The sequence below is a fragment of the Cyanistes caeruleus genome, chromosome 17 (genome assembly GCF_971803275.1).
Source record: "Cyanistes caeruleus chromosome 17, bCyaCae1.hap1.1, whole genome shotgun sequence".
Taxonomy (NCBI): domain Eukaryota; kingdom Metazoa; phylum Chordata; class Aves; order Passeriformes; family Paridae; genus Cyanistes; species Cyanistes caeruleus.
Window position 1 is genome coordinate 15,529,111 of NC_141717.1, and position 26,890 is coordinate 15,556,000.

The window sequence follows — 26,890 nt, forward strand, 5'->3', positions numbered from 1 at the left end:
CCCATCATCCTGGTGGGACATCACATCCTCCTGGTGGGACATCAAATCATCCTGGTGGGACATCAGTCATCCTGGTGGGACATCACATCATCCTGGTGGGACATCCCATCCTCCTGGTGGGACATCCTGGCTGCCAAGTGTGTCTGGAGCCAGGGGCTGAGCCTGTTCCCACCCCACGGTGCCAGACACCTCAAGGGACAGCACCCAGTGTCCCCCACGCAGTGTCCCCCACGCAGTGTCTCCCACGCAGTGTCCCCCACGCTGCCCCTGCTCTGCAGCTCCCAGAGCCGTGCTGCCTGCAGGGAAGGAGGCGGGAGGAGCTGGCACAGATAAATAATGCTGGGATTTTTCAGGATACGGCCTCCAAGCATCCTTTTGGTTCAAGGGTTTTTAAGGGTGACTTTATGCATAGCTGCAGTGGAAATAGGGTTTTTAAAGCAAACTATACATTAAAAGTAAATCAATATTCATTTCTGGAGCCTTTTATTTCCAGCCTCCAGCTGGCTGCTGTTTGATTCAGCACTGTAAAATCTGGCAGGAAAGCTGTTGGGGAAGGAGAAGCTGCAGAGGAAGGCCTGAGAACCTGTGTCGAAGGAATGTGACACTCAGTGCCATCACTGTGACAGCTCTGGGTCGTGTCCTCCTTGCAAAAGATTTCAAGGAAATGAAGATGAGGAATGCAAAAAGGTGAAGAGACAGGGATCTCAGTGTTTCATTAAACAAACTCAGTCCAGGGGAAACCTGGGTGGCCTCTCCAAGGGTCACAGCCAGGATGGAGCAGAAGCATTTCCCCACCACGAGTCATCGAACCCTGGAACGGTTTGGGTCGGAAAGGACCTTAAAGGACTTTAAAGGTCTGGTCCAGCCCTGCCATGGCAGGGACACCTTCCACCCTCCCAGGCTGCTCCAAGCCCTGTCCAGCCTGGCCTTGGGCACTGCCAGGGATCCAGGGACAGCCACAGCTGCTCTGGGCACCCTGTGCCACAGGGATCAACCAGATCGCTGCTGCGGGAGGCTTCTGGCCCCGGGACACCGGCCGCTGGTGCCGGTACCGGTGTTGGTTCCGGTGCTGATGTCGGTGCCGGTGCCGATGCTGATGCCGGTACCGATGCTGGTGTCGGTTCCGGTGCCGGTACCGATGCTGGTGTCGGTTCCGGTGCCGGTACCGATGCTGATGCTGGTGCCGATGCTGGTGCCGATGCTGGTGCCGATGCTGGTGCCGGTACCGATGCTGATGCCGATCCGATGCTGATGTCGGTCCGATGCTGATGCCGGTCCGATGCTGATGCCGGTACCGATGCTGATGCTGGTACCGATGTTGGTACCGATGCTGGTGCCGGTGTCGGTTCCGGTGCCGGTCTCGCCCCGCCCGCCCCGTCCCTCGCTGCGGCTCCGCCCCGTCCCCTCCCGTCCCGGCGCCGTCCCCGCCCGCCGCGCTCCCGGTGCCGCGGGGCAGCCGCAGCATGGCCGAGCTGCGCATCGCCCCGGCCCCGGCCCCTCGTCCCGCCGCTGCCCCGCTCCCACCGCCGGCCGCAGCCCCGGCCCCGGCCCCGGTCCCGACCCGCCCCTCGGCGCCCGCCCCGGGCCGCCCATAAAAGCGGCCCCGCGCCCGCCCAGCTCCGCCGCCACCGCCGCTCCGCCGCCGGCCATGGCCAAGGACCAGCTGAAGCCGCGGCTGTGCCGAATGCTCAAGGGGGAGAGCGGCTACGGCTTCCACCTGCACGGCGAGAAGGGCAAGAGCGGCCAGTTCATCCGCAAAGTGGAGCCCGGCTCGCCCGCCGAGGCTGCGGGGCTGCGCGCCGGGGACCGCGTCGTGGAGGTGAACGGGCTCAACGTGGAGCAGGAGACGCATCACCAGGTGCGGGATGGAGCGGGGACAGCGGGCACGGCACCGCCGCGCTGAGCGCCCCGCCGTGCCCCGAAAGCGGGGCTTTCACCCCAAATATCCCCGCCGGAGCATCCCCGGCCCGGCGGCGGAGGGTGCGGCGGTGGGGTGGCTGCTCCCTCCGTGCGATGCCGGCTCCGGGCTTTGCGTGCCCCGGGAGCCGCAGCTCCGTGCGGGGTCGCGCCGCTGGGCGCAGGAGGTTGCGGTCGTGTCAAGGTGGGAAAGCCGAAGGTGTGTGGGGCTGGGCAGGGCTCTGCCGCGTTATGCAATCTGTGGTGGAAAGGAATGGGGAGACCCGGGCTTTATTTCCGGCTCTGCTGTGGGTTTTCTTGGCTGCGTTGGGCGAGCTGCGCCTGCTTGTGCAGCCCGGAGTGTAGGAAGATGCCTTGAAATCTCCAGATAAAGCTGTGCAGATGTTCAGCAGTTGGGCTGGCCAGAGCGCGATAGGGCTCGGAGGGGAGCCCTGGCAGGTCCAAGGGTGCTGTTTTCTCTGCTCCCCAACAGAAGCTCTTTTGGGCTGTGGCATTTTCTGCTTGTAAAACTGAAACTTGCATTTGTCAAACAATTTAGTCCAAAAAAAAACAACAACCAAGAAATGCGGGGAGGAAGAAATAAGCAATGAGATAAAAACAAAACCCAACAAAAACAAGCAGTGAGGTTCAAGCTGCTCCAGTCCTGCTGGACACTCGGAGCCTGGCAGGGGCACATCTTGCCTCGTGGGGCTCTGCAGGATTTAGTGTTTCAGTAACTTAAAACATCTGCTCAGCCCCGCTGCCAGCGCTGCATGGGGGCAGAGCTGGGATGTGCCTCGACCCTGCAGAGTTTTGGGGGGCTGTGTGTTCCCAGGTCTCGCCCCCAGGCGTGGATGTTGCCGTGCTGAAGGTGAAGCTGAACCTTCCAGGTGGCTCCAACAAAGCGCTGTGGACTCCACTCTGTGAGCCTGGTGGGGTTTCCTGGATAATTGAGCTTGTTTTGATGCTCTGAGCCAGCCGTGTGAAAGTTGATGTTTGTCCTGAATGTGATTTCAAACCCCTTGAAGGAGGATCCCCATCTTTGATGTGGCTGGGCAGGAAGGAGGGCTGTGTTCCTGTGGTGCCTTGGAAGCCACCAGAGCTCCCTGCTGGCGCTGGGCTGCTGGGGACGGGCGATAGCGGAGCCAGCTGTGTCTTTGAAACATGCTGAGGCTTCCCAGTAGGTCAAGTGAAATGGGAGGGGGAAATTTCTCTTTCTTCCTATTTTTTTTTTTGCTGCTGGCAGTTGGATGGAGCCCTGGCACTCACTCCCGGCGGTGACTGGAACAGGGTGTCCCATCCAGGGTGTTGAGCCTCGCTCCGGCTGCCATGGCACTGGGATCTGTGACAGTGCAAGGGGTGGGAGCAGGAGCAGCCCTGCCTGCTCTGGGGTCACCCTTCTTCGTGCCTCGATACCACGGGAACCTCTTCCTTCCCCAGAAACTCCCCAGCAGCGATGGGCTGTGGCCTGGGCGCTGCCCTGGTGGCTCACACCATGGCTTTGAGCAGCCGCCTCACCGTGGCCCTTCCTCGTGCTGCTCCTCGCCCAGCCTTGAATAAGTAACACTTCTCCGTGTGCATCAGGTCTGAGCGCTGCACACAAGGCCTCTGTTTGGGTGTAACTGTGTTTCCAGCCCAAGCTGGCAGCATTTTTGTCTTTGTTCTCTGTTTTTATCCCTTGGCCTTGCCCAAGGAGCGAAGGCAGAACGCGTTCTCGGGGCGTTTCACGTCTCAAATGCGTCCTGGGTTCTTTGGAACCGGGCAGAGCCACAGCTGCTGTGCCCAGAGCAGGGAAAGCCTCCGGGTGCCCGTGGAGGCTGGCAGCATGGAGCAGGGCATGGGCACCTCTGCAGGAGCTGCTGCCCGTGGCACCGTGAGTCCTTCCTGGGCTGTTGTTTGGCAAGGGTGGAAGGGCCCCGCCGGCTGTGCCGGGCCGGCGCTGCCGTCTCCAGGGGTGAAAGTCTGTTTGGGTGGAGCTGCGGAAATCATGGGGCTGGGTCGGGTGCTGAGGAGGTCCCAGATGCTCAGGGGAGGCTGCTCTGTCTCCAGAAGCCTGCGGGACTCGAGGCTGGGAGCATGGCTCGGAAACGGGTACGGTGCTGGGCAGGACCTGCCCAGGGACTGCTGCTTTGCCTTCCACCTCTCTGCTCTGTCCCCAGAGAGACCTGCTGCCTTGGGGGGCTCCTCACAGCCCCCCCTGCTCATCCTGCTCGTGGGGAGTGGCGAGGGGCTGCTCTGTGCCACTCTCCATCCATCCCTGCCTGCCTCAGCCCTGGCACTCGTGGGACCTTTGCTCCATCGCTGCTCTCGCTGTGGCTGTTGGGGGGCTCAGCCATGGGGTGAGCCCAGCTCTACTCCACGCTGCCTTTGGACCCTTCTTTGGACCCTCTGCAGTCTGTGGGACCCCTGTGATCCCCCGTGCTCCCTGGGGCACCCACGCCGCGGGGTCTGGGGGATGTCACCGCAGGGCCAGCGCGTTCCCCGGCTGCGTCTTTGCTGCTGTGCGTTGGCTGCTGCTGCCAGGGCCCCTCTGGGAGAAGTGTCCCTGCCCGGGCACCGCTGGTGTCAGCAGCAGCATCTGATGCTGGATGGAAACGGATCTGAAGGGGAGCAGATGGATTTTCTGGGCCTGATGGATCAGCACCCTCCAGGCTGGTTACGGGTGGGATCACTGCAGTGGATGGTTTAGTTCAGCCCTGTCTGCAGCCTGTACATTTCTTGCAGGCTGGTTTTTTTTTCTTGTTTGCAGATACCGGCTCTGTTGACCTTGAGTGGAGCTCGCAGGGAGTAAATAAACGCTGGTTAATTGCGTATTAGGCTCGTTTGTCGCTCTAACCTTGGCGTGTCTGGCCACTGTGACCTAGATCAGAGCAGGAGCCCTGCAAGGAGCCCCAGGCTGCTTTTGGGGGGGGTTCCCAGCACGTCAGGGGTGTTCAGGGCCACCCCATGGCTGGGGATGGTGGCTGAGCAGCGCTGCCAGCAATGCCACCCCTCCTCCTCCTCGGGATGAAGGCCTGTGGTGGGAGGAGGTGCCCTTGGTGGCTGCCAGTAGCGAGTCTGGAGGTGGTTTCCTTGTGGACGTTCTGGATTTTCCCCGTTTCCATCCCAGCCCACTCTGGTGGGATTTACCCCCTGCCTGGCTGTGGGATCAGCTCCTCCTGGCTCTCCCCACCGTCAGCGTCTGTGGGAGCCTCTGCCAGTCCCTGATCCCCGCGAAGGAGCCGGGCACAGCCGGACAATGTCCCCATTCAGCCCTGCCTGGAGCTGGATCCTGCCAGGGACGGGCTCATCTCCCGCTCCCAGCACTGCCTTCCCTTACCTCTGCTGGTCCCCAGCAGCACTGGGGGTGCATGCAGGGATTGGGCTGTTCCCTTCCTAAATCTACCCCCAGCCTGCACAATGCTGTGGTGGGGGAAATCCAGCCCCTGACTGCCCACACTGCTGCTTGGAGCCTTCCTGTGCCCCCTGGCTCGTGCCCTACCCTGGCTGTGGAAGGACAGGCTGGATTGAGGAAATGAAGGTGTTTGCTTGGTGGGACACACTGGGCTCCACAGGACAGTGCCAGGCAGAGGGCTGCTGGTGCTCGAGGGCAGTGCCAGCCTCTGGAAGCTGTTGACTGAGCAGGTGGTGATCCCAGATGGTGTGGGCAGAGCTGCTGTGTGGCTGTGACCCGGGCTGCATCCCCAGGGATCTCCCAAAGCTGCGTTCTTGCCCTTTCTACCCCATCACCCGTAGCTGGAAACATAAACCTTTACCCAGAGCAGAGCTGCAGAGCCGTGGGGGAACCGATGGCCCTGCTTGGGCACAGCTCCTGCCACCCCCGAGCATCCCCTGAGCTGTCCCTGTCATTCCCAGGTCGTGCAGCGCATCAAGGCCGTGGAGACGGAGACGCGCTTGCTGGTGGTGGACAAGGAGACGGACGAGTACCTGTGCAGCCTGAGGCTCACCTGCACCGAGGACATGGTGCACAACGGGATCCTGCTGGGCTCTGCCAAGGGCCTGCCCAGCGACAACGGCGAGGTTTGGAAACCGCAGCTGGATCTGAGCGGGGGCGGCCTCCAGAGGCATTCCCACAGCTTCTCCTCGCACGGCAGCAGGAAGGTGAGGGCAGAGCGGGTGGGACCTCCTGGTGGCTCCTTCCTCTTCGAGCTTGTCCCAGCAGAGATAAACCTTGTGTGTGTGTGTGACTGTCAGTTTGGGGACCCCAGGTGTCCCAAGCTGCCCTCTGGAATCTCTCCCTCCTCCCCAGCTGTGCATTCCCTCCCCTCCGGTGCCCCCGAGGGTCTCCTGAGCTGCTGGGGGGGTTCTCAGTCCTGAGTGACCCCACGGTGCCTCAGCCGAGGTCCCAGGCTGGATCCCAGAGCAGGGCTGTGGCCAAGCTGGAGCTCATGAATGAGCTGCTCTCCCTCCATTATTTGCAGGAGGGAGGGAACATCTGGAGCGAACGTGTTCGCAGCTTTTTGCTGAAATAGGAAGGAAATTGGCTCTCTTTAAGCAGCCTGGGTCTGGACTGTGATTCGGCACTAAGTGCCTTTTATTGGTAAACTCCTTTCCAAAGGGGAAGGAATTTGGGTGGAAACCGTCCAGTTTCCATGGCTGCCGGGGCTGGAGGAGACGGCGCAGGCTTGTGCTGGGCTGATAGCGGGGCTGGCTCCGGGCTGCCCCTGCCGCAGGTGGGAACGTGGCAGGAGCTGTGTGGGTGGTGTGTGGCCAAGCCAGGCACTCTGGCCCTGCTCCACGGCCATCTGTCCCCTCCCATCCGTGTTCCTCCTCTCCTGTGCTTGCTGCTCTGTGCTGCTCATCAGCCTCTTCAGCACGGAGCTGCTGTGGGCATCCCTCCTCTTCCTCCTCCTCCTTCTTCTTCTCCTCGTCCCTGGGGGCCCTGCAGGGGCTGACAGTGTCGCTCTCTGTCCCCTCGGAATGGGGGTGGTGGCTGAGTGCTGGCCCAGAAGTGGCCCCTGGGCTGCCAGGAGTCCATCCTTGGGAAAGCTGGGAGAGCTTTGTGTCCTCAGGAGCCCCTGGTGCAGAAATCCCCCTGTGCAGAGAAGGGGTGATGCTGGTGTGAGGCAGGAGAAGGGGGCTCACCTCTGGTCCTTCCCTCTGGAGCTGTTGGGAATCTTGCACAGAAGGATCCTCCTTTGCTGGGGCAGGCTTGGAGGCAGTATTTTATTTTCCTGTATTTATTGCCCGGTTTGAAGCTGCTGGAAGGTCTGTGAAGGTCAGAATCTCACCTGTGAGAGGGTGATGATGGTGGCCGTGTTCCCCCGGGGGGTTGGAGCCGGGTGGGACAGGAGCCATTCCCAGGAGAGGGTGGATTTCCACACGGGGCATTTCCTCTGGTGCTGTTCCGTGTGCTGGTCGGGATCCAGCGGCAGGAGCTGACGGGAAGTCAGGCCAGGAACAGCACGGTCCTTTCCGGCCTTTGGCTCCTCCAAGGAGAGGGTGGGACAGGGAGAGCAGAGCTGGGACTGGGGGGGAGAGTTCCCCTCCAAGGGGCTTTTCCTGGGTGTTCAGTGCTGGAGACAGGGCTGGCCAAGGGGAACTGGCTCCAGGGGTGATTCCCCCCTCGTGGGGATGGGGATGGGCTGCTGAGCACGTCTGGGTGCTTTGCTCCTGCCCCAGCAGCTCTGGGGAGAGCTGGGCACTGCCAGCTGTCCTGGCCAAGGTCACTTCACCGTGCCAGAGCCGTGTGTGACTCTGGGGCGAGGGCAGGGGTGGCTGGAGCAGCAGGACCTGATGTCCTGTGCCTTGCCATCCTGCTTAATTTAAGGTGCTAAAACCTGCTCCAGGCTCTTGGTCTGGGTGGTGTGTCCCTCTCGCTGGCTCCCAAAGCAGCAAGAGGCCAGGGGATGGTGAATAAGATGTGGTGGACCCCGATTTCTGCCCTGCCCAGCCCCCCAGCACTGTGACATGGGGCAGCTCGACCCTAATCCAGCAGGTTACAGGCACTGGAATGTGCAGCTCCCGAGTGTGGGGGGTTTTGGGAGATTGCTGCTGCTGCTGCAGTGGGGCTGTGACAGCTGGGATACACCCAGAGATTTGTCCCCAGCCAGATTTTTGGGCTTTTCTGAGCTTTCCTGGAGGTGTTCAGTGAAGGAGAGAAAGCAGCTCCTTCCTCCCTGCAGACCTGTGGGAACTGGGGCCGATGCTCGGGGCTGCTCCCAGGGAGCTGCATTTTTGTGAGCAGCGTTTGTTTATAGAAAAGCTGGAGTTTTCCTGGATTTGAGGCCAGGGTTGTTCAGGGCAGCCTGAAGAGACGAGCAGCTGAAACAAAACGAGGAGAGAAACCTGGTGGCTTGTGATGGAGCAGGGAGGGTGGGCACAGCCCTGCCACCCCCCAGTGCTGCCCCAGATTTATTTCCCAGCAGGGGTGACCCCCCCAGAGCTGCCATGGGTGGGGAGGTCACCGTGCACCCCGGCAGGGACCTGGTGGCCAGCACCTCGTGCTCCAGGAACCTCGGTGATGCCATGAATAATTCAGCACGTATTTAAAATCCTGCCCGGGGAGCAGGCTGGCAGGGCTGGCAGCCAGCAGCTGTGGCTGTCACAGCTCTGCTGTCCCCAGTGCCCCAGGGACTCGTGCCCTGTGTGGCTGTGGTGGCACAGGGAGCCAGGGCTGCCTTGCCCTGTCCCACAGAATTGTGCCCGTGTCTGCTGGGCTGGGGAGATTTGTCCCACTCTGTCCCCTGGCAGGGTCTGTGTCCTCCATCCCAGGTGCTCCCCTGTCCCCAAGAGGTTCTGGTGGCTTTCCAAGCTGTTTCTGTGTCCCCAGAGCTCTGGCACTGCCCTGCTGGGCTCCAGCACTCCTGGCAGGTGCAGAGATGGGGGTTTGGGGGGTCCCAGCGTGGCAGGGGCTGCTCTGGGAGCTGGTGTGAGCTGCTCCAATTGCAGAGGTGCCTTTGGGCCGTGGGTGACTGTAATGAAACGCCTGGGCTGGTGGTGTGTAAAGGGCTGCAGGGCTGCCAGGACCTCACCTGGATGCTGCTGCTCGTTCCAGAGGTGTCTGTGGTGGCCAGGTGTCCTGGCCAGGGCTGGCAGCACCTCTGCAGGGGCTGTGGCTCTGCTGTCCCATTCCTGCTGGGCACTGGGAGGAATGTGCTGGCACTGGGACCCCGTTATGGCCATTAGGGCTGTCCTTGGGACTTGCTGCCTTCTCCAGGTGTGTTTGTAGGAGAAACAAGAACAGCAAAGCCAGAGAGGCATTGGCGGTGATGCAATCCCCTTCCTTCATGCTCTGTTTGGTGGGGAATGGGTGTGCAAAGGGACCTTTACAACCTTAAACTTCTCCAAAATTTATCCTTTAGAGAACAAACCCACGTCTTGGAGCTGCTGGATTCAAACCTGTTGAGTCTGGGAATTCAAATGGGGGGAATGAGTGGCTGGTTATTGATTGTCCTGTGCTGGGGAGGGATGTGTCACCTTAGGATCGCTGCTGGCAGGGACAGGAGGCAGCAGGATGGTGTCCCTGGGGTGACACGGGGGTGGTGGCAGCCCCTGAGCCTCCTGTGTGTCTGGGGACAGCTGTGCTGCTGTCTGCAGGACAAGGGCTGGGCGCCTGTTGGGACCAGGTGTAGGCTCAGTGCTGACCTCGAGGCAGTCAATATTTACCCTTCTCTCTGGGTCAGGAGTAAGAACTTTTCTCTGTTGCAAATAAACCCCTTGTGTTGTGATGTCTTCTGCCACGGTGCTGCAAGGGGAGTAACTCAGGACAGATGTTTTTGGAGCACTTTGCCAACTCAGTTGAGGCCCAAAATTTAGGGCTTGTAGAATAACCACAAAGATGTAACAAAACCAAACATGAGCAGAAATGTCTGCAGCAATTATGCAATTTAAAAAAAAAAAATAAATAAGTGGATGGTTTGAATTAAAGCACTTCCCTGCAGCATCTTCCACTCCCTGCAGCATCTTCCACTCCCTGCAGCATCTTCCACTCCCTGCAGCATCTTCCACTCCCTGCAGCGGGCTCAGATCTGTGGGAGAGGGCAGTGGGAAAGATGGCAAAGCTCAGCCCTGGCACAGCCTGGGTGAGGTTCCTGCTGTGCAGGGAGGGGTTTGGGGAAACCCTCGGGCACAGAGCCCCAGGAGCTGTGGCTGTGTCCTGGGGCATTCCCTGCCCTTCCCACAGCAGTTTTTGGGGATGCTGTGGGTGTGAGAGGGCAGAGAGCCGAGGGGAAGCCGTGTTTGTGTGGGCAGCAGGGATGTGCCACCCTGGGAGTTCTGGCCATTTCTAGTTAAAAAAAAAAAACTTTGCAAAGCCAACAGTGGAGCTGCCCCGAGGGCATGAGGGACATGGTGATGAGGATGATGAAGGCCTGCAGAGCCTCTGCCAGCCCCCAAAGCCCTTGCCACGGTCCCCCCCGTGGGGTGTGCATTCTGTGGGAGCTCAGGCAGGCTTGGCACGGGGGTGCCTCGCTTTTGGGGTCGCTGCTTCAATCCCAGAGCCCGGCAGCGGTCGGGCGGAGCTGTGGGGACGCTGCTGACCCCGCTGCATTATTGATGTCGCCGGGCTGTGGCATCGCGTGTCACCGGGCTGGGGGTGGGCTCTGGAGCAGCTCCAGCTCCGCACCTCGGGAATGGAGGCTGGAGCACGTGGAGATGCAAATCCTCATCCCTGGAGTGTCCAGGGCCGGGATGGACAGAGCTTGGAGCAGCCTGGGGTGATGGAAAGTGTCCGAACGAGATCAGTCTGGAGGTCCCTTCCCATCCACAGCACTCGCGGCTGCCGCGATGATTTTGGGTGTTTGTGCTGCTGCAGAGGCTCCACATCCCAAATCCCTGCGGATCCCCAGGCTGGGATGGGGCAGCCCCGGCTCCGTGCCCCACTCAGCCCCGGCTGCCCGGCCCTTGTGCATCGGTTCCCTTCTCTTGCCGCTTTCTGCTGCGGGTTTGGGGCTGCCGGGGGGGTTTGTGCAGCTCTGGGTGAGCAGCGTGTGCTGGGCATCATCGCCACAACACTCGGAGGAGGTGCTGGCAGGGATCTGAGCCAAACCCCGCTGGAAACGCTCCCGGTTGCGGACGGGAAGGGTGAAGGATCCCGGCAGGGTGAGCGCCGGGCTCCCGCATCCTCCCCGGGCTGCGGGAAGGGGCTTCGGGTGCCCAGAGCTTCCTTTGTACGGACCGGGGCTGTGTCCTGGGCTGGGGGGACAGGGTGGGGGTCCCCCGGCTCCAGGCTGGCCCTGCCGGGGCCGGGGGCTATTTTGGTGCCGGGGCAGCGCAGGAAGCCCCTCCCGGGGAGGAGAGCATCCAGCCCGGGGAGGAGAGCATCCAGCCCGGGGAGGAGGGAGAGCACCCACCCCGGGGAGGAGAGCATCCAGCCCGGGGAGGAGAGCATCCAGCCCGGGGAGGAGGGAGAGCATCCAGCCCGGGGAGGAGGGAGAGCATCCAGCCCGGGGAGGAGGGAGAGCATCCAGCCCGGGGAGGGGAGCATCCAGCCCGGGGAGGAGAGCATCCAGCCCGGGGAGGAGAGCATCCACCCCGCGGCACAAACTTCCTCCGCCGCGGTATTTTTAGTGAAACACAAAGCGGGAGGGAGGCGAGAGGCAGATTAGCATCGGGAAGGAGCCCTGCCCTGCCAAGAGCTTTTGTTCCCGGAGCCACACGCTCCCGAGGGGCTGCCGCTCCTGCGGGGGGACAGTGGGGTCACCCCGGGACCCCCCAGCTGCCAGCCCGGACCTGCAGGGCTGGTGACACCCGGGGGTGATGCGGGTGGTCCAGCCGGGGCTGATCCCTTCTGCATCCTCGAGTAATCAAAAACTTTCCCTCAGAAGGATTGGGCAGCTGATCTTCAGTGGGAGCTGCTGGAAGTGCAGCTCTCCCCAACCCCCTCGGCTCTCGGGAATGGGCTCCAGCAGCTTTCCTTCAAACCCAGCCCCGCTCACTAGTGGGCTCCCAGCCAGCTGCCGATGGTTCTGTTCAATAGCAGAACTATTAAATGGTTTAGAATAAATTAAAAATCTTCTGGCAGCGTTGGGGCCTTCTGCGTGTGCCCTGGCAGCTGCACAGAGCCTCTGCTGTGCCTCTGCTCCATCCCTTGGAGCTGCTCCAGCCTGCTCGGGCTCGTGGGCTTGACATGGCAGAGGAAACCTTAAAACAATATTGGGTTTTGGGTGGTTTTTTTGTTTGTTTGGGGTTTTTTTTGGATTCTCTGTTTATTCCTGACACCTGAGTGGGTTGTGGTGAAGGGAACGTTCCCAGCTCTTTACCCAGGGCTGTCCCAGTGCTGCTGGGCAGCCTGGATGGATCAGTCATGGCCAGGGGTTGGATCTGGAGCTGCTGGTGCCTCGGGTGCTGCTGTGGCTGTGGGGAGGTCCCAGCTCCTCCTGCCAGCCCCTGCACATGGAGCTGCTCCCACCTGGCTGGAGGTGCTGGAGCAATGGAAATGTGGAGCAGAGGTGCCAGTGCTGCTGCCTTCCAGTGTGAATTCCCAGGCTGGAGGGAGCCAAGGCTTCCAGATCCATCTGACTAGTGCAAGAGAGGTTCTAAACAGCTCATTTTAACCCTTAAAGCACCATTCCTTGAATGCTCACAGCCCTGACAATGAGGCATCACTTTGTGCTGCTCATTCCTGCCAGTCTGAGGGACTGAGGCTGTGGTGGAATGATGTACCTGGCACTCTAAAAGAACTCAGGGTGAAAGTGAAGCTCTGTTCTGAGCTGATTTTTGTCTCCCAGTCTATTCTGTCTCTGGATATGGAGATTTTACAGGCACTGCTGGTGGGAGACTGCAGGCTGGGATATGAGAGAGCAAAAGTTAAACTTGTAATCAGTAGAGGCTTTCTCCAGATCCACAGGTCTCTATAAATAAGGAATTGAACCTCAAGTTGTTGACATAATTCTTTCTGGCAAGATCCATATTGTAATTTAATTTCATTACATTTTGCCTGGACTCCTGAATGTGTTTTGGTTCCATTGCTGTGCACGTTCAGACCACATCCAGACTCAGAGCTGGATTTTGTTGGCTCCGTGTCTCTCTTTTCCCACTAAAGCTTTGTAGGAGTTTGTTTCCAGGTACAATAAGCTGGTGTGAGGTGTTTGTTAGTGGTGAGCCTGTGAAAGCCAAATTTTAGTAGTTTTATGAGCACTGGGAAGGGGAGAAAGACAATTCCCTGCAGGTAGTGCTGTGAAAGTGTGAGAGGCTGCTCAGTGGGCAGAGAATTCTGGAATGGGTTGGGTTGGAAGGGGCAGGTCAGTTAATCCACCCCCTGCCATGGGACACCTTCCACTGTCCCAGGCTGCTCCAAGCTCTGTCCAGCCCGGCCTTGGGCACTGCCAGAGATCCAGGGGCACCCACAGCTGCTCTGGGCACCTGTGCCAGGGCCTCACACCCTGCCAGGGAATAATTCCTCCTCAATATCCCATTCAGCCCTGCCCTCTGGCAGTGGGAGCCATTCCCTGTGTCCTGTTTGTCCATCCCTTGTCCCCAGACCCTCTCCAGCTCTCCTGGAGCCCCTTTAGACCCTGGAAGGGGCTCTGAGCTCTCTGTGAGCCTTCTCTTCTCCAGGCTGCCCAACTGGGACTGCCTGGCTGTGGGTCTTTCCCTTGGGAGGGTCTCCAGCCTGGCACTGTGCTGTCCCAGGGATGCTGGAGGAAGGAGTGGGTGTCCCAATGTATTCCTGGGCCTCTCCATCCCCATCTGCTGGGAGCAGGGTCGCTGCCTCCCCAGCCCTGCTGCTCCCAGGGGTGTTGTGTGATTAAACCCTCTCATGGAATTACAGCGACTAATCCCATTAAAGATGTGAGCGGCACTAAAGGTGGTGGGAGGGCTAATCCCTCTGCTCCAGCCTTGCCAGGCTGAGCTCCCACCCTTGGGAATGTGGCCCTGCCACCTGGCTGAGCTGGCACTCCCTGGGGACCGATGCTGTGCCCTGGGGAAGGTCTCCAGCGACTCTTCCCAATCCCTGGCAGCTCCAGCCTCGCTGTGTCCAGCACAGGGCTGGCTCCTTCCTACCAGGGCAGCAGCCAGAGGCCATCCCAGGTAAATCAGCTAATTCTGGCCTTGGGGTTGTTCATGGTTAGCAGGATTTAATTAAGACAAGCCCTAATTAGTTCTAAGCGGGTGAGTAGCTGCTTTGCCTGGAAGAGTTCCCTGCTCTTGTCTGGCAGCTGGGCTGTGCAGGCCTCAGGGGGCTGAACCACGGGGATGTGGGAGACCCTGGATCGTCCTGGAATGTGGGGATAAAGTCCCCTTGGAGCAGCTGGAGGGTTGTGCTGGGCACCCAAATCCCTCTTTTGGTTTTGTGAGCACCATTCTGGGGCTGTTCCCTCTTTCTTGGGGCTCTGTGTTCCCCTCACCAGAGGCACGGATGGCAGCGTGCCCAGAGCCCCAGGACTGGCACTGTCACCCCCTTCAGCCCGGGTTTATCAGCAGGAGCAGCCGGCTCTGGCTCTGGGGTTATCGTGAGAGATCCTGCCGTGTCCAGCTGCCCAGGGCTCCACGGGCCACCCCAGCCCCCTTATCTGCCCCAGCCCACTCAGCTGGAGATAAACCCAGCTCCCTGGCAAGGGGCATCATCTGTGAACCCCTCGTTTTTAAGGAGCTTGGTTTAAAAAATGTCATTTTTGGAGCTCCACAAGGAGCCCCGATGGTCCCTGGTTGCGCCAGGTCTCTCTTTGATCCCGTGTTTCCCAGCAGTGTGGTGGGATGGAGCTGGTGCCAGCGTTGTGCAATGGGGGCAGTGACAGCAGGGTTGAGTTTTGGAGGGGGAGGTCAAGGGGAACCCCAGCAGAACTGGAGGCTTTGGGAGCTGTGCCCAGGTCAGCAGATTTTGTGCAGAAGCTGTGACTTGGGGCTTTTTGGGAGAAGAGAGTAGTTTACATGTCAAGCTGGGGGCTGGGGCTGAGGCTTCTCAGCCCACTGCTGCTTTCTGGAAAATTGCACCCCTGGATGTTTTATTGCAGGATTTCTAAACACAAAAGGCCTCACATTGGGTGACCCCGAGCGCGGGTGCCCCGGCGCTGGCTTTGCTCTCGTTACAAGGAATGCAGAGGATGTTTGGAGCCCTCCCCCTGCCCCATTTCCTCCAGCGAGCTGGGCTGCCCGGCCAAGACAAATATTGGGAGTAAACTATTGAACTTCCCTGGGCCCAGCACTCACAGAGCAGCGCCTGTTCTCCCCCTTCCTGGGCAGGGGCCGGGCTGGGGGGTGCAGATCTGTCCCCCTGCCCTGTGTCCAGCGCACCCCTCGCTCCCAGCTGGGCTGGGTGGCAGAGCAGGAGGAGAAAACCAGCCCCAAAGGGGCAGCAGGATGGCTTGTGCCTTCCTTCCCACCCTGTGTGTGTTTTATTGGGCTCTGCAAGGCTGGGTGTAGCACCCATGAGCTCCTCCTCTGGGATGGGGGTTTGGGGGCTCGTGGAGGGGAGCAGGATTTGTGTCCTTGCTGGCTTTTCAGAACAGTCCCCGTTCTGGATGAGATATCTTGACTGATGGCTGGCTTTCTGCAGGGCACTGGGGTTGCCCCCTGTCCCTAAAATCTCTCAGGGCAGGTCCTGGTGGGTTTGAGCAGTTGGTGCTGGCCCTGCTGGGCTCTGTATGGTCCTACCCTGGTGACCTCGGTCCCACAGCCCTGGCATGGGGAAAAGCAGGAGCGCAGAGCCTAAGCAGCCTCAGTCCTTGGGAAAATACCTTTCCTTTCCCAAGACCTCTCCCTGTCCCGGGGTGCTCTCGGGGGTGGGAGGTGCTCCCTGCAGTGCCTGGTGCATCACAGAGCCCCCTCCACCTCCAGGCTTTTCACGCTGCCAGGCGAGCGCCGTGGGAGCGCAAAGCTGCAGGACTGGATTCCAGCTGCTGACCCGGGGTCACTGAAGGCAAGGAATGGGGCCAGCTTCAACCAATGTTTGGTGATTGCTCAAGGCTTGGCTTCCGAAAGCGGCTGGGGAGGCCGAAGGGCGGCCGGGCAGAGCCTGGAGGTGCCCGGCTCCGGCACGGCCCCGGCTGGAAGCGATGCTGAGCTGGCGTGGGAGCCGTGCCTGGGGCTCTGCCCTGTGCAGGAGGCTCTGTTTGGGATGTGCTTTGGGGGTGGCAGCTCTCTGGTTTGGGGTGGGACAGTGGGACATGAGCCCCTGTGGAGGGAGGGAATGCTGTGGGCTTGGGGAAGTTTATTCCCAGCGTCTCACTCTGCCTTCCCATTGTCCAGAGCAATCCCTCCTCTCGCCTGGGGGTTCATGGTGGTGTGGGAAGGACTTTTCCCCTGTTCAGCAGCTCCAGCCATGCTCAGTGACCGATGCTCTTTTCCCTCCCACTCAGCGGAAAACAGATCCCTCTGGATCTGCTGAAATCCCTTTCAATCCAGAATGGAGATTCCATGTTTCTCCTCTTGGAGAAATCCCAGCCTGCCAGGACCCACACTGCTGCCCCACATCATCCTGGAGCTGATCCCTGTGGAGCAGAGGAACTCTCCAGTATCCCGGCTGTGCGTTGCCTTGGCAGATCCTGCTGGAAAAGTTGCCTCTCTCTCCATGAAAACACGTGCACGTGGCGGTTTCTGTCTCCTCCATCCTCCCTCCCTCTCTCCCTGGCCGGGCCAGCTGCTCCCTGCTCCAGCCAAGCCTGTGCTGCTGTTGCTGGCTCCAGCCCTGCCCGGGGGGAGAGCGTGGGTGCCTTCGCTGTCTGAGTCTGCTCCAACGCCAGCAAACAGGGGAAAAATGCTGCTTCTTGTGGCTGAGAAATTCCCCCGCTGTGGGGCTGCCAGGGAAGGGCTGGGGGGATCATCTGGAGGGGCTGGACGGAGCTGGTGTCCCCACAGCCCGTCGGGGACCCTGGCCTGGCCTGTCCCCAGGGGAGCCGAGCAGGCCGCGGCCTGGTGCTGCCCCATCCTGAGAGGCCCCTTTGTGCCCGGGGATTTCTGTAATGCCTCGGGGATGTCGGAGAGGGGCAAATCCCGGCTTACCCCGCACTTTGGGGCAGCCGTGGAGGAGGTCGAGCTCCCATTTCCTTGGCAGGAGCTTTGCTGGAGGTGAAGCCCTGGTGGGAAGTGCTTTTCCCGGTGCCGGGGTGGGAGCGGTGCCATCCCACGGCCTGCACCTCCAGCGGCCTCCCCACCCTCCACATCCTTCCTGCTCTTGTTTTCTCCTGCCTGGCACTTTTTTTGGGATAACAACCCTCTGGTTGTTATGTGCAGGGTGCTGGCACTGCTCTGCATCCCACAGCAGCTGGCAAGGAGCAGGCTTGGGGATGAGCTGGACACTTCTGTGCAGGGCACGGGGGAGGTACAAACCTCTTCTTGCTGCTGCCGTGGTGCCATGGGATGGTGAAGGGCCTCATTAATCTTTTGTGATTACTTTTACACCACCCTGGCACCTCAGCTGTGTCCAAAAGGGCTGCAGGGCTCAGGATGAGTGTCCCTGGGGCCAGCAGGACCCTGCTGAGGGCATCACTCTGGGCATCATCCTTCCCCTCCAGGGCTGGAGGGAGCTGTGCTGCAAGTCCAGGTTTTCCATGGCATTGGCTGATCCTCCTCCTCACAGGGGACTGTCATCAGAAAAATCCCAGAAATATCCAAATTACCGTATCAGCTGCAGCTTGGCTGTGGGTCCTGCCGAGGAGCCGTGGCTGGACGTGTTCCATTGCTAATTGGAATCACTCACTGCCATCCTCACCCGCTGCCTTTGTGCTGCCTGCTGGCAGAGAAAGTGATGGGATGCATCCAGAGGGAGGGAGGGATGCATCCAAAGGGCACTGGGTGTGTGCTGGTGCAGCCCCCTAGCTTGGCAGGGGGTGCTGGGGGAACAGCACAAACCTCAGCGTCTGCTGCCTTTAAAATAAATACTGATTTATTTTTTTAATGCTTCTAGCACTCTAACCCAGCTGGAGCAATTTAAATAATTGGAGTAATTTGAGTAATGCAAGAGATTTCAATAAGCTACAGCAGCCCAGGACAGGGCTGGGGGCAGGCAGGTGACAAGGGGCTGTGACAAGGGGCTGTGACACCGAGGGGAGGCACAGTTTGTGCTGTCACCATCAGGAGCCTGCAGCACCCCGCTCTCCTCCTGGGGGGTTTTAAGGTAACTTAAAACTTTTGCTGATTTTAGGGTGATCACAGCCTCTGCCAGAAGCTTTTTGGTGGCAGCTCAGCTGCTTTTGAGCCCATCCTTTTCTCGTGGGTAGGGACAACCAGGGGCACTCGGCAGTGACTGAGAACATCTGGGATTTTGTCCTGCTGAGCTGTGGATGCGGGAGGTGTTGGGAAGAAGGAGCATTTACTGAGTGGCTCTGGGCTGTCAGGTCTGTGTTGGAGGAGGGATGTGAGGCTTTCCTCTGTTGCCCATTGAGCTGAAACACCTCGGGAACGGGGCGGGTGGGAATTGGAGTTTGTTGTTCCTGCCCAAGGATTTATTCCTGGCTGGTGGAATCTGCCTGGGGGGGATCTCTGGATGCTGGAGCCGCCGCTTTCCTGCCCAGTCCCAGCTCTGGAGGAACATCTGCTTGTGTTTGGTGCGGCTGGCGTCCCAGCAGCCCCGAATCCCTTCCCCCTCTGTTATTTATAGCATTTCACCAACATCTGGAGCTGGAGCGGGCTCTGGCTGCCTCCAGCCGGGGATGGGGCAGGGGAGGGGGGCAATGAGCCCTGAGCCCTCCCAGCGGTGTGCAGGGGGCTGCAGCATCCCAGCGTGGAGCTGAGCACCAGCCAGGGCTTGGGAAGCCCCCGGCAGCATCCTTGCTCTGCTTTTCCAGCCCTGGGGATGGGGGGAGAGCTGCCGTGTCCTCTCCCCACGGTGCAGTGCCATTCTCTGGGTGGGTTTGGAGGCTCCTTTGGCATTTGCTGTGCCCCCCTCCAAGTGTCACCGAGGTCCCCTGGCCCTGGGGGGTGCAGGGCTACAACAGTCCCCGTTCTGGTGCTGCTTTAATGGGAAAACCTGAGTCATTTCTGGGGGAAGGGGAAGGATCCTGGCACAGCGATCCCGCTCCAGCCCTGGCACCATCCCAAAGCCTCCTGCTTCTCATGGCAAGCGGGGCTGTGGGCACTGCTGAGGGCTCCAGCTTCTCCCAGCCTTCCTCATCTCTGCAGCGTGGAAGACAGCGAGCTTTCACCACTCCCCTTTCCGGAGCGGTGACAAAAATCTGCTTAAAGTTAAGCGCATCCCTAAATCCGTGCACAGGCAGCAGCCTTTGAGCTTCCAACAAAGCTGTGGTAATAATAGTGGCAATTAAAGCTTGCCCGAGGCTCGGCTCAGCTCCCAGTATAACCAGTACTGCCAAGGGAGGGTGCCCTGGCAGGGGGTGTAAATGGGTCCCTTGTTCTGGTGCTGCAGTGGCCCCTGGGCCCCTTTCCTGCCCCTCCTTGGCTCTTTCCAGGCTCCCACTGTTGCCCCTCACTCCTCTCCCTGCTGGGGTTTGGATTTGGGTCAGGATCCTGCATTTCTGCTGCACAAGCCCTGAAGGTGGCTGTGCATCCCCTCCCCTGCATCCCCTGCTGTGGGATGTCCCAGCTGGGGGCACAGCAGTGGGAATGGACCCCAAGGCTCTGAGCAGTGTTCTCTGTCCCCTCAGGACATCTCCATGTCCCAAGATGTCCCCAGGGCAGGACAGGAGCCTGGTGTCCCCCAGCCCTGGTGGGTTCTGCCTCTGAGGTTTGTTTTGGAGGGTGCACAGGAGCCATTTTCTGACAGAAACCACATGGGGAAGGAGAGGAAACACCATGGCAAGCTGACTTGAAGTATGTTAACAATGCAAATTAGGCAGGAATGCTCCTGCCTGGGTTTTCTCCAGCTCTGCCAAGCAGGGATGGAAAGGTCTGACCTGTCCTGGGTGATCCGGAGCCTGGAGTGCATCCAGCAATTCCCAGCAGGGGCGACTGGAGCCTGTTTGGCGAAGCCCCTGGGGTGGGCACGGGGGGCTGGGCTGCTGTGGGGAGCAGGGTGAGGTGGTCCCAGGCAGGACTGAGGCGATTAGGGCCAAGCCCTGATCCCTCCCGGTGATTATGAGCAGCACACCCAAGAGATGAGCTTGGTGGAGCTCCAGCAAATCCCCATTCCGGGGCACGAGAGGGGCTGGAGCTCCTGCTCCCATCGTGGGACACCCCTGGGACACCCCCTGGGACACCCTGCCCTTGCCATCAGCCTGGGAGGAGGTTTGGGGTGAGCCCGGTGCCATCGGGCGCTGCAGGAGCCGCGTTGAGCCGGGAGCCACCGGGATCCCAGGGCAGATGGTACCGATGGCCTCTAGAGTAGCTCTGTGTCTGTGTGCTCCTCTCCCTCCTCCTCCTCCTCCTCTCCTGAAGGACCAGGAGAGCCGGTGTCCACGCTGGCAGGGGTGTTTTATTCCTGGAATAAAACCCTACACTGTGGCTGTCAGGGCGCTTTGGCCCGTTGTGGGCAGGAGTTTGTGGGGCAGAGGGGCTGGGGACAGTCCTGGGTATGGAGAGGCCTTGGGTGTTCCTGAAGCTTTCTGGGCTGGTTTTGAAATGCCCTTTTTTTATCCCTGTTCCTGCTCAGGGTCAGGCTGGGAGGTGGTGTGAAGGTGCAGGTTGGTTTTGTGAGTCAGTGTCCTTTGGGACACTCCTGTGGGGAGCAGGGGACATCCCTGTCCTGGGCTGGGGCAGCAGTGACAGCAGGAGGGTCTCTGGCACCGGTGGCCTCGTGCTGTTGAGCTGGGGCTTTAGTAGGGGCAGGTGGGTTTGGCTGGATAACGGAGCTCTGGGGCTGCTCTGCTGTCCCCCAAAACCCAGGAGGGGAGTTTGGTTCCTTTTGATGCTTCTGGGAGTGGGTTCTGCTTTCATGGAAGCTTCCACCTGCTAATTAATGGTGTGGAAACCGCTGGTTAATCAGAGCTGGTGCCATCTGTGCCAGCAGCCCCAGGTGTGGGAATGGGGTCACCCTGGTCACTGCAGGGACCTGCATGGGGTGACCCAGAGCCAGGGCTGGGACACCCCATGGGCCAAGGGGCATCTCTGGGGAGCCCCAGGGAGCTCAGCCTCGTCTCTGGAACACCCCAATGAGCCACAGGGTGACCCCAGGTGACCCCCATGAACCAAAGGGTGTCCCTGAGGGACCCCAGTTCCCATCAGCAGCGCTGGAAACTCTAAGGGAAATAAAAAATCAGATGCTGCAAAGAGTTGCCATGAGATTGTGAGAGCTGGCAACACCCAATCAGGTTTTTTTTTAATTTTACTGAAAGCATTTCATTGTTATTTAATGTCTTGTTTGTGCATTTTTAAATGGACCAGCTTGAGCTGCGCTTCCGAAACCTTTTTCCTTGGAAAATGCTTCTGGTTTGCCCCAAGCTGCAGCTCCAGGGTGCAGTTAATGGTCCAGGCAGCATTTATTATCTGCACAGACATTCCTGGGGATGGTACAGACAGGGATGGAGCGTGCCTTGCTTAATCCAGCTCATAAAATCAGTGCCTGGATTCCTGAAGAGGGGGAAAAAAAAAAAAAAAAGCTTCATTTTGCAAAATTTTTACTTTGGTGTGTGTGGGCAACTTTTGGCTTTTTAAGACAAAAAAAAAAAAAAAAAAGAGTTGAATTTTGTTGCTTTACAGCATCCACGTGAATGTAACTTAATCCAAAGTGTGGTTTCCAGGCTCTTGGCGTGTGAGAGGCGGCGCAGCCTCCTCCGGAGCGGGGCCGGAGCGCTTCTGCAGGCAGCTCCTGGGAAGCCCAGATAACTTCTGCTGTTCCAGGGAACGTTTCTGTGGCACGGCTTGGGTTTCACAAAGGCTAAATTCCCCCGGGAGCTTAGGAAATATCTTCCCAGAACACAACCAGGGAAACGCTGGCACGGGTCAAAAAGAAAATAACGAGCGGAGCTGGCAGGAGAGGCAGCGGCTCTGTTTCTTGGGGGGAGCGAGGGGAGTGTCAGCCTCTGCTTAATCCCAGACAGGGGCTTTGCAGAGCTCAGCTCCAAGACCTGTTTTTTCCAGCAGCCAAGGATTGCGTTAGCTGGGAGGTTTAAGAGCCCAGCAAAAGCCCTGGATCATCTCTGCAGGAGGATAAGCAGTTTTCCCCGAGGATTTTTGCCCAGAACAGATGCTGGATTGGGATTATTTTTTTTAATATGCATATATTTAAAAATAAATGTCTTGAATTCATTCCTGTTGAGGGCCTTGAGTTCAAGATTGTGCAGTGAAAGCATCACAAGCCCACGTAGGTCATGGCACAAGTCAGCGCCCTCACAGCCAAAGGGATCCTGCAGTGAAGCTTTTCCCTGTCTGGTTTGTGCAGTGAGTAATTTGATTTCACTGCTGATCCCAGGGGATGCCCTGGAGGAGGAGGAGGAGGAGGAGGAGGAGGAGGGACTGACCCTGTGTCCCCAGGGGATCCCCACGCTGCACCTCCAGCACAGATTTTTGGGTGGTTCTCAGTGATTTCTCCCACTGCTGCAGGAGCTCTGAGCCTGGAAAAATGAAGCCAGGAGGAAAATGGTTTTGAAAGGTCCTTTTTAAACCCAAAGAGGTGATCCCAGATGGATTTTGGTGATCCCAAATGCGCTTTGGTGACCCCAGACGTGCTCCCCTTGTCCTGTCACACAGAGCCCCGTGTGTCCTTTAAGGTCACGCGAGTCCGACCCTCCTGGGCCGGTTGAATCATTTCCTGTTTTGTTCAGTTTTGAAGAACTCCAAGGCAGGCTGGAAATGTTTGCAGATAGGGTGAACCGTCTGCTCCGGGGCCATGGGAAAAGTGCAGCAGGGTTAAATCCAAATAAAAAGTGCAGAGGGAGAGGATGGGGGTGCAGGGCTGCCCTGGGTGTGCGCAGCAGGTAGAGGAGGGGCTTGGCAGCCCCATCCTGGTTTGGGTTGTTCACTGATTACTTTTTTTCCCTTTAAGAGCAGAATCTGGGGTTGAGATGTCAACACCATGAGCTGTTTTTTAATAAAAATCCCATTTGCTAAGGGGATCTCTAAAATTCAGGAGCAGTGTGCAGCAGTTTTGAGTGTGCCCCGATGCCTGTGATGGGCACTGCTGGTGGTGACTCTTGTGTGTGAGCAGCTTTTGAGGGATTTGGTGGTTAAGGTGCCCCTCCTGTGCCAGAGGAGACACAATCCTGAGTGATAGGCTCTGGGGAATTCTGCTTGACCTTCAGTGGTTCCTTCCCACCTGAACCATTCTGTGTGTAAAGCATTTTGCTTCCCTGTTTCTTCCTGGAGGCTGGGATTGGGCTGGTCAGGCTGGTGCTGAGCCCTGATCCCTGTCTGTCCCCCCCTGGGCATTGCAGCCACAGCCAAAATTGCCCAGAGCAGCTGTGGCTGCCCCTGGATCCCTGGAAGTGCCCAAAGCCAGGTTGGATGGAGCTTGGAGCAGCCTGGGGCAGTGGGAGGTGTCCCTGCCATGGCAGGGGACTGGAACAGGGTGGGGTTTAAGGTTCCAACCCATCTGGAATTCTGTGAATTCATCTATAGAATTCATCTATTCTGTCTGATTCAAATTCCATCCCCCAGCACAGGGATCCCTGGAATTTTATGCAAATTCCATCCCCCAGCACAGGGATCCCCAGTGGTGATCCCTCTGTGTGTCCCCATTTTGTTCTCCTCTGTAAAATCCCTCTGTGAGGGGCTGAAGGAGTTGGGAGGTTTGGTGTTTCGTGGTGCCTTTTGGCCAAGAGAGGAAGGAGGAGGAAATTGCTGCCTGGATTTTTAATTTGGAGGGGGAGGCTGTAAGAGATTTCCCTGGGAATGTGATCCCAGACAAATCCTCTGTGTGGGCAGGCAGGGAGCAGTGGTGCTGCTGCCAAGGGAAGGGTAAAACTCATCCAGGGGGGATGTTTTCCTTAAGCTGTGGGTGAAAATGAACACCCTGAATCTCCGAGGTGCCAAGCTGGAGCCGCCTGGCACGAGAGCTGCTGGCAGCAGCAGCATCCCAGGGAACGCAGTGGGTCCTGAAAACCTGGAGAAAACCGGGATTTGTCTCTCCCTGGCTGCCCCAAGGAGCCTTAAAGCATTTTCCATGGCATGAGGAGAAGCACTCAACTCCTCACGTGCCCCTGTGCTGTTCATCCTGCCAAGCTCAGCCTTCCCGAGCTGCAGGGAGCTCTTGGATGTTCATCATCCTCACTGGGAGGGGATGGCACCAGTGGGTGATGCCCGTGTCACCAAGGGTGTGGCACTGCCTTAAATACCTGCCTGAGGTTAATCCCAGGTCTGGGTGAGCCTGGGCAAAGCACAACTGGGTCTTGGTTCCTCCCTGCCTGGGGCTGGGGCTTGGCGGGGGGGTCCCGGCCTGTGGGTGGATGAATCTGAGCCACTCCTGGTGAAGGAAATGCATTCTTTGTTTTGTTTTCATTTTTCTGGAGTGGTTTTGGACAATTGGGTTTCAAAAATAGACTCAATGAGAGGAAATCCATTTGTCAACCCGTCCCCACGCCGAGGATGGGGGGCAGATACGGCGCTTCCTCGGGGCTTTATTTACGGTCACATCTGCCCGAGAGCCACCCCAAAGCCTTAAATTAACCCCCGTGCCTCGTGTCCCCCACCCTCTCCTCCATGAACCAGGATTTAAACGGACAGAAGGAGCTGTGCCCACGTCTCTGCCACCTGAAGAAAGGCCCCAATGGCTACGGCTTCAACCTGCACAGCGAGAAATCCCGGCCGGGGCAGTTCATCCGCTCGGTGGATCCCGACTCGCCGGCTTCCCGGGCGGGGCTGCGGCCCCAGGACCGCCTGGTGGAGGTAACGGGGGCACAGCAGCAGGGCTGGGACCCTGGGGAAGCCAAAACAACCCCCATCCCCTCACCTTTCCCATCTGATCCCCCCTGTATTCCTCTAATTCGGAGGCCTGATGGGGCTGCTCCGGCTTTGTGCTCCTTCTTCTCCTGCCGAGTGGGCATTTGTGAGCTCTGGAGTCGGGGTAGAATGTCACAGTACAAACTTGGCATTGTTTAGGCTGGAAAAGCCCTCCAAGACTAGTGAGTCCAGCCATTCCCCCAGCACTGCCAAGGCCACCCCTGTCCCCAAGGTGCTGTGCTGGCTCTGGCTGGCACCAGGGGGGTGCCACAGGTTACACCTGTGGGCGTAGGGCCAGGTTGGTGCTGCCCAGCTGAGCTGATGCCCTGCCAGGGAATGCTTGGGAAAACAGGGGAAGAGTCTTCGCAGAGATTTTAAGACACAAAATTATGAAAGGTGGGGGGAAAGTGTTCTTGGGAGCATTTTGCTGGTTACCAGGTGCTGGACAACACTTTCTGTCCAAGATGGGGCCAAAAAGTTGGGATGGGGCTGGGAATTGCGCTCTCTTTGGCTTGAGGGTTGTGTTTTTCCTGGAGAAGGAGGTTCCCCCATCCAGAGCTGCCTGTCAGGGCAGAGGGACAGGCAGGAGCTGACCCAGCAGCCAGCTGCCATCACCCCTTTCCCTGTGGGAGCACATGGATATCCCCTGCTTGGGCTGTTCCCTGGGAGGTTGAACCCCAAAACCACCCCATAGGGACCGAACCATGGCCCTCACTCCCGGCTCAGAGCAGGAGTGGGATTTGCACCCCTGGAAGAGTTTGAGCTGGGAAAATCCCAGACCAGAGCACTCTCCTGCTTTCCAGGCCCATGAATAATTGTTCCCCAGCCAGTGGGAGCTGCTGCCTGTTCCCAGCAGCTGAAAGTTTAATGCTGGGAGCAGCGTGGGGCCGGGGCCGGGCGCGGGGCACGGGTGGCAGTGGCTGGGTGGTGTCACATCCAGGGGTCGAGTTATTTATTTATGGGCTTGGCCCAGGGCCTGGCACACACAAAGCAGCTCGGGGTGAGCTGGCGAGCTCAGAAACCCGATCCTCTCCCTGCCTGCTCTTTGGGGCTGGGATAAATATTTGATGCCCCCCAGGCCTGTGGCAGGGTGGGGGGAGAGCAGCCCTGGGCTCAGCCATGCCCTGGGTGTGGGTTGGGGTGAGCTGGAGTGGCAGGACAGGGATGGAGCGGGGCTGTGAGCTGGCAGCACCTGGAAGGAGCTGCAGAACCTGCGAGGGGTTTATTTTCATCACAGCCCTGAGGAGCAGGAAGAGCCTGGTTCCCCCCAAAGGGGATCCCGGAGTTTGGAGCTCAGGGTCCCTTTGGATGAGGATGAGCACTGGGTGGTGCAGGGGAGCCCTTCCCGGTGGGACAAAGGGTGATTCATGGCCTCTGAACAATGTCCTGAGTCACCATTGTCCCCTCACTGCAGGGAACAATCGGGAGCCAGGATCACATTCCCTGTAGGCAGGGCAGGGAGAGATGAATCCGTGCACCAGGCACAGGGACTCGCCCATCAGGGACACAAAAATCCACCCTTTTCCACGGCAGAGGGATGAAGGATGGCACCACAGGACACCTTCCAAGGGGAAGGCTGGGTTTGACACAGGCAGGGGTTTGGTGGGAGCCTTGGGGTCTGTGATTCCCCAGGGATGTGTTTGGGATGTGGGCAGAGGCGTCAGGGAACACGGAGGATGCTCTGGGGGGTTCCAGCAGGCTGTGGCTGGCTGGACAGGGGGAAGGAAAACACCTGTAGCCCTCCTATCATCCCAACAGGAATGACAAAAGGCAAATCCCACTCCTTAGGGAGAGAGGGGGCTCTGGGAGCCAGCAGCAGCCTCTCTGGGCACAGGTTGGGGTTCTGATGCCGTGGTTCTGCAGGTGAACGGGATAAACGTGGAGGGCCTGCGGCACTCGGAGGTGGTGTCCCACATCAAATCCAGGGAGAGCGAAGCCAGGCTCCTGGTGGTGGACCCCGAGACAGACGAGTACTTCAAGAAGCTGGGGGTGACCCCCACGGAGGAGCACACCAAAGGTGAGACCTTCCCTTCCCAGGGAGGAGACCCTGTGCTGCGGGTGGGATCTCGGGAGAGTCACATTTCCCTCCTGTCTCATCCCTCAGTAGTTTCCTGAGCACCACCCAGCTATTTATAAATAGTGAGAATACACCCTCACCCAGCCAAAAAAACACTTTGTTGCTTTTACACGGTGAATAATCAGCTCAGGAACTCACTGCCACCGAGGGACTGAGGTGTGGTGGGATTTGGGGGGAGCCTTCAAAGCCAGGTTGAACAGGAGCAGCCTGTTCTGGTGGAAGGTGTCCCTGCCCGTGGGGGGACTGGGTGAGCCTTAAGGTCCCTTC

At 59.0% G+C, this 26,890-nt stretch overlaps 1 protein-coding gene across 4 annotated transcripts in view; it reads left to right on the top strand.

Annotated features, from left to right (window-relative positions):
• Positions 1-1,441: 1,441 nt before the first annotated feature.
• Positions 1,442-26,890, top strand: part of NHERF2 (NHERF family PDZ scaffold protein 2) — a 31,731-nt gene continuing 6,282 nt past the window's right edge. Inside the window, exons 1-4 of one of the 4 annotated variants that reach the window (XM_086853933.1) lie at positions 1,442-1,858; positions 5,752-5,997; positions 24,316-24,492; positions 26,410-26,563. In XM_086853933.1, the coding sequence (XP_086710059.1) occupies positions 1,649-1,858; positions 5,752-5,997; positions 24,316-24,492; positions 26,410-26,563 (787 nt within the window). In that variant the 5' untranslated portion in view covers positions 1,442-1,648. Of the gene's footprint in view, positions 1,859-3,175; positions 3,770-3,913; positions 3,988-5,751; positions 5,998-24,315; positions 24,493-26,409; positions 26,564-26,890 lie in introns of those variants that run through there. The other 3 variants (XM_086853934.1, XM_023936994.2, XM_023936996.2) reach the window with 3 other exon arrangements.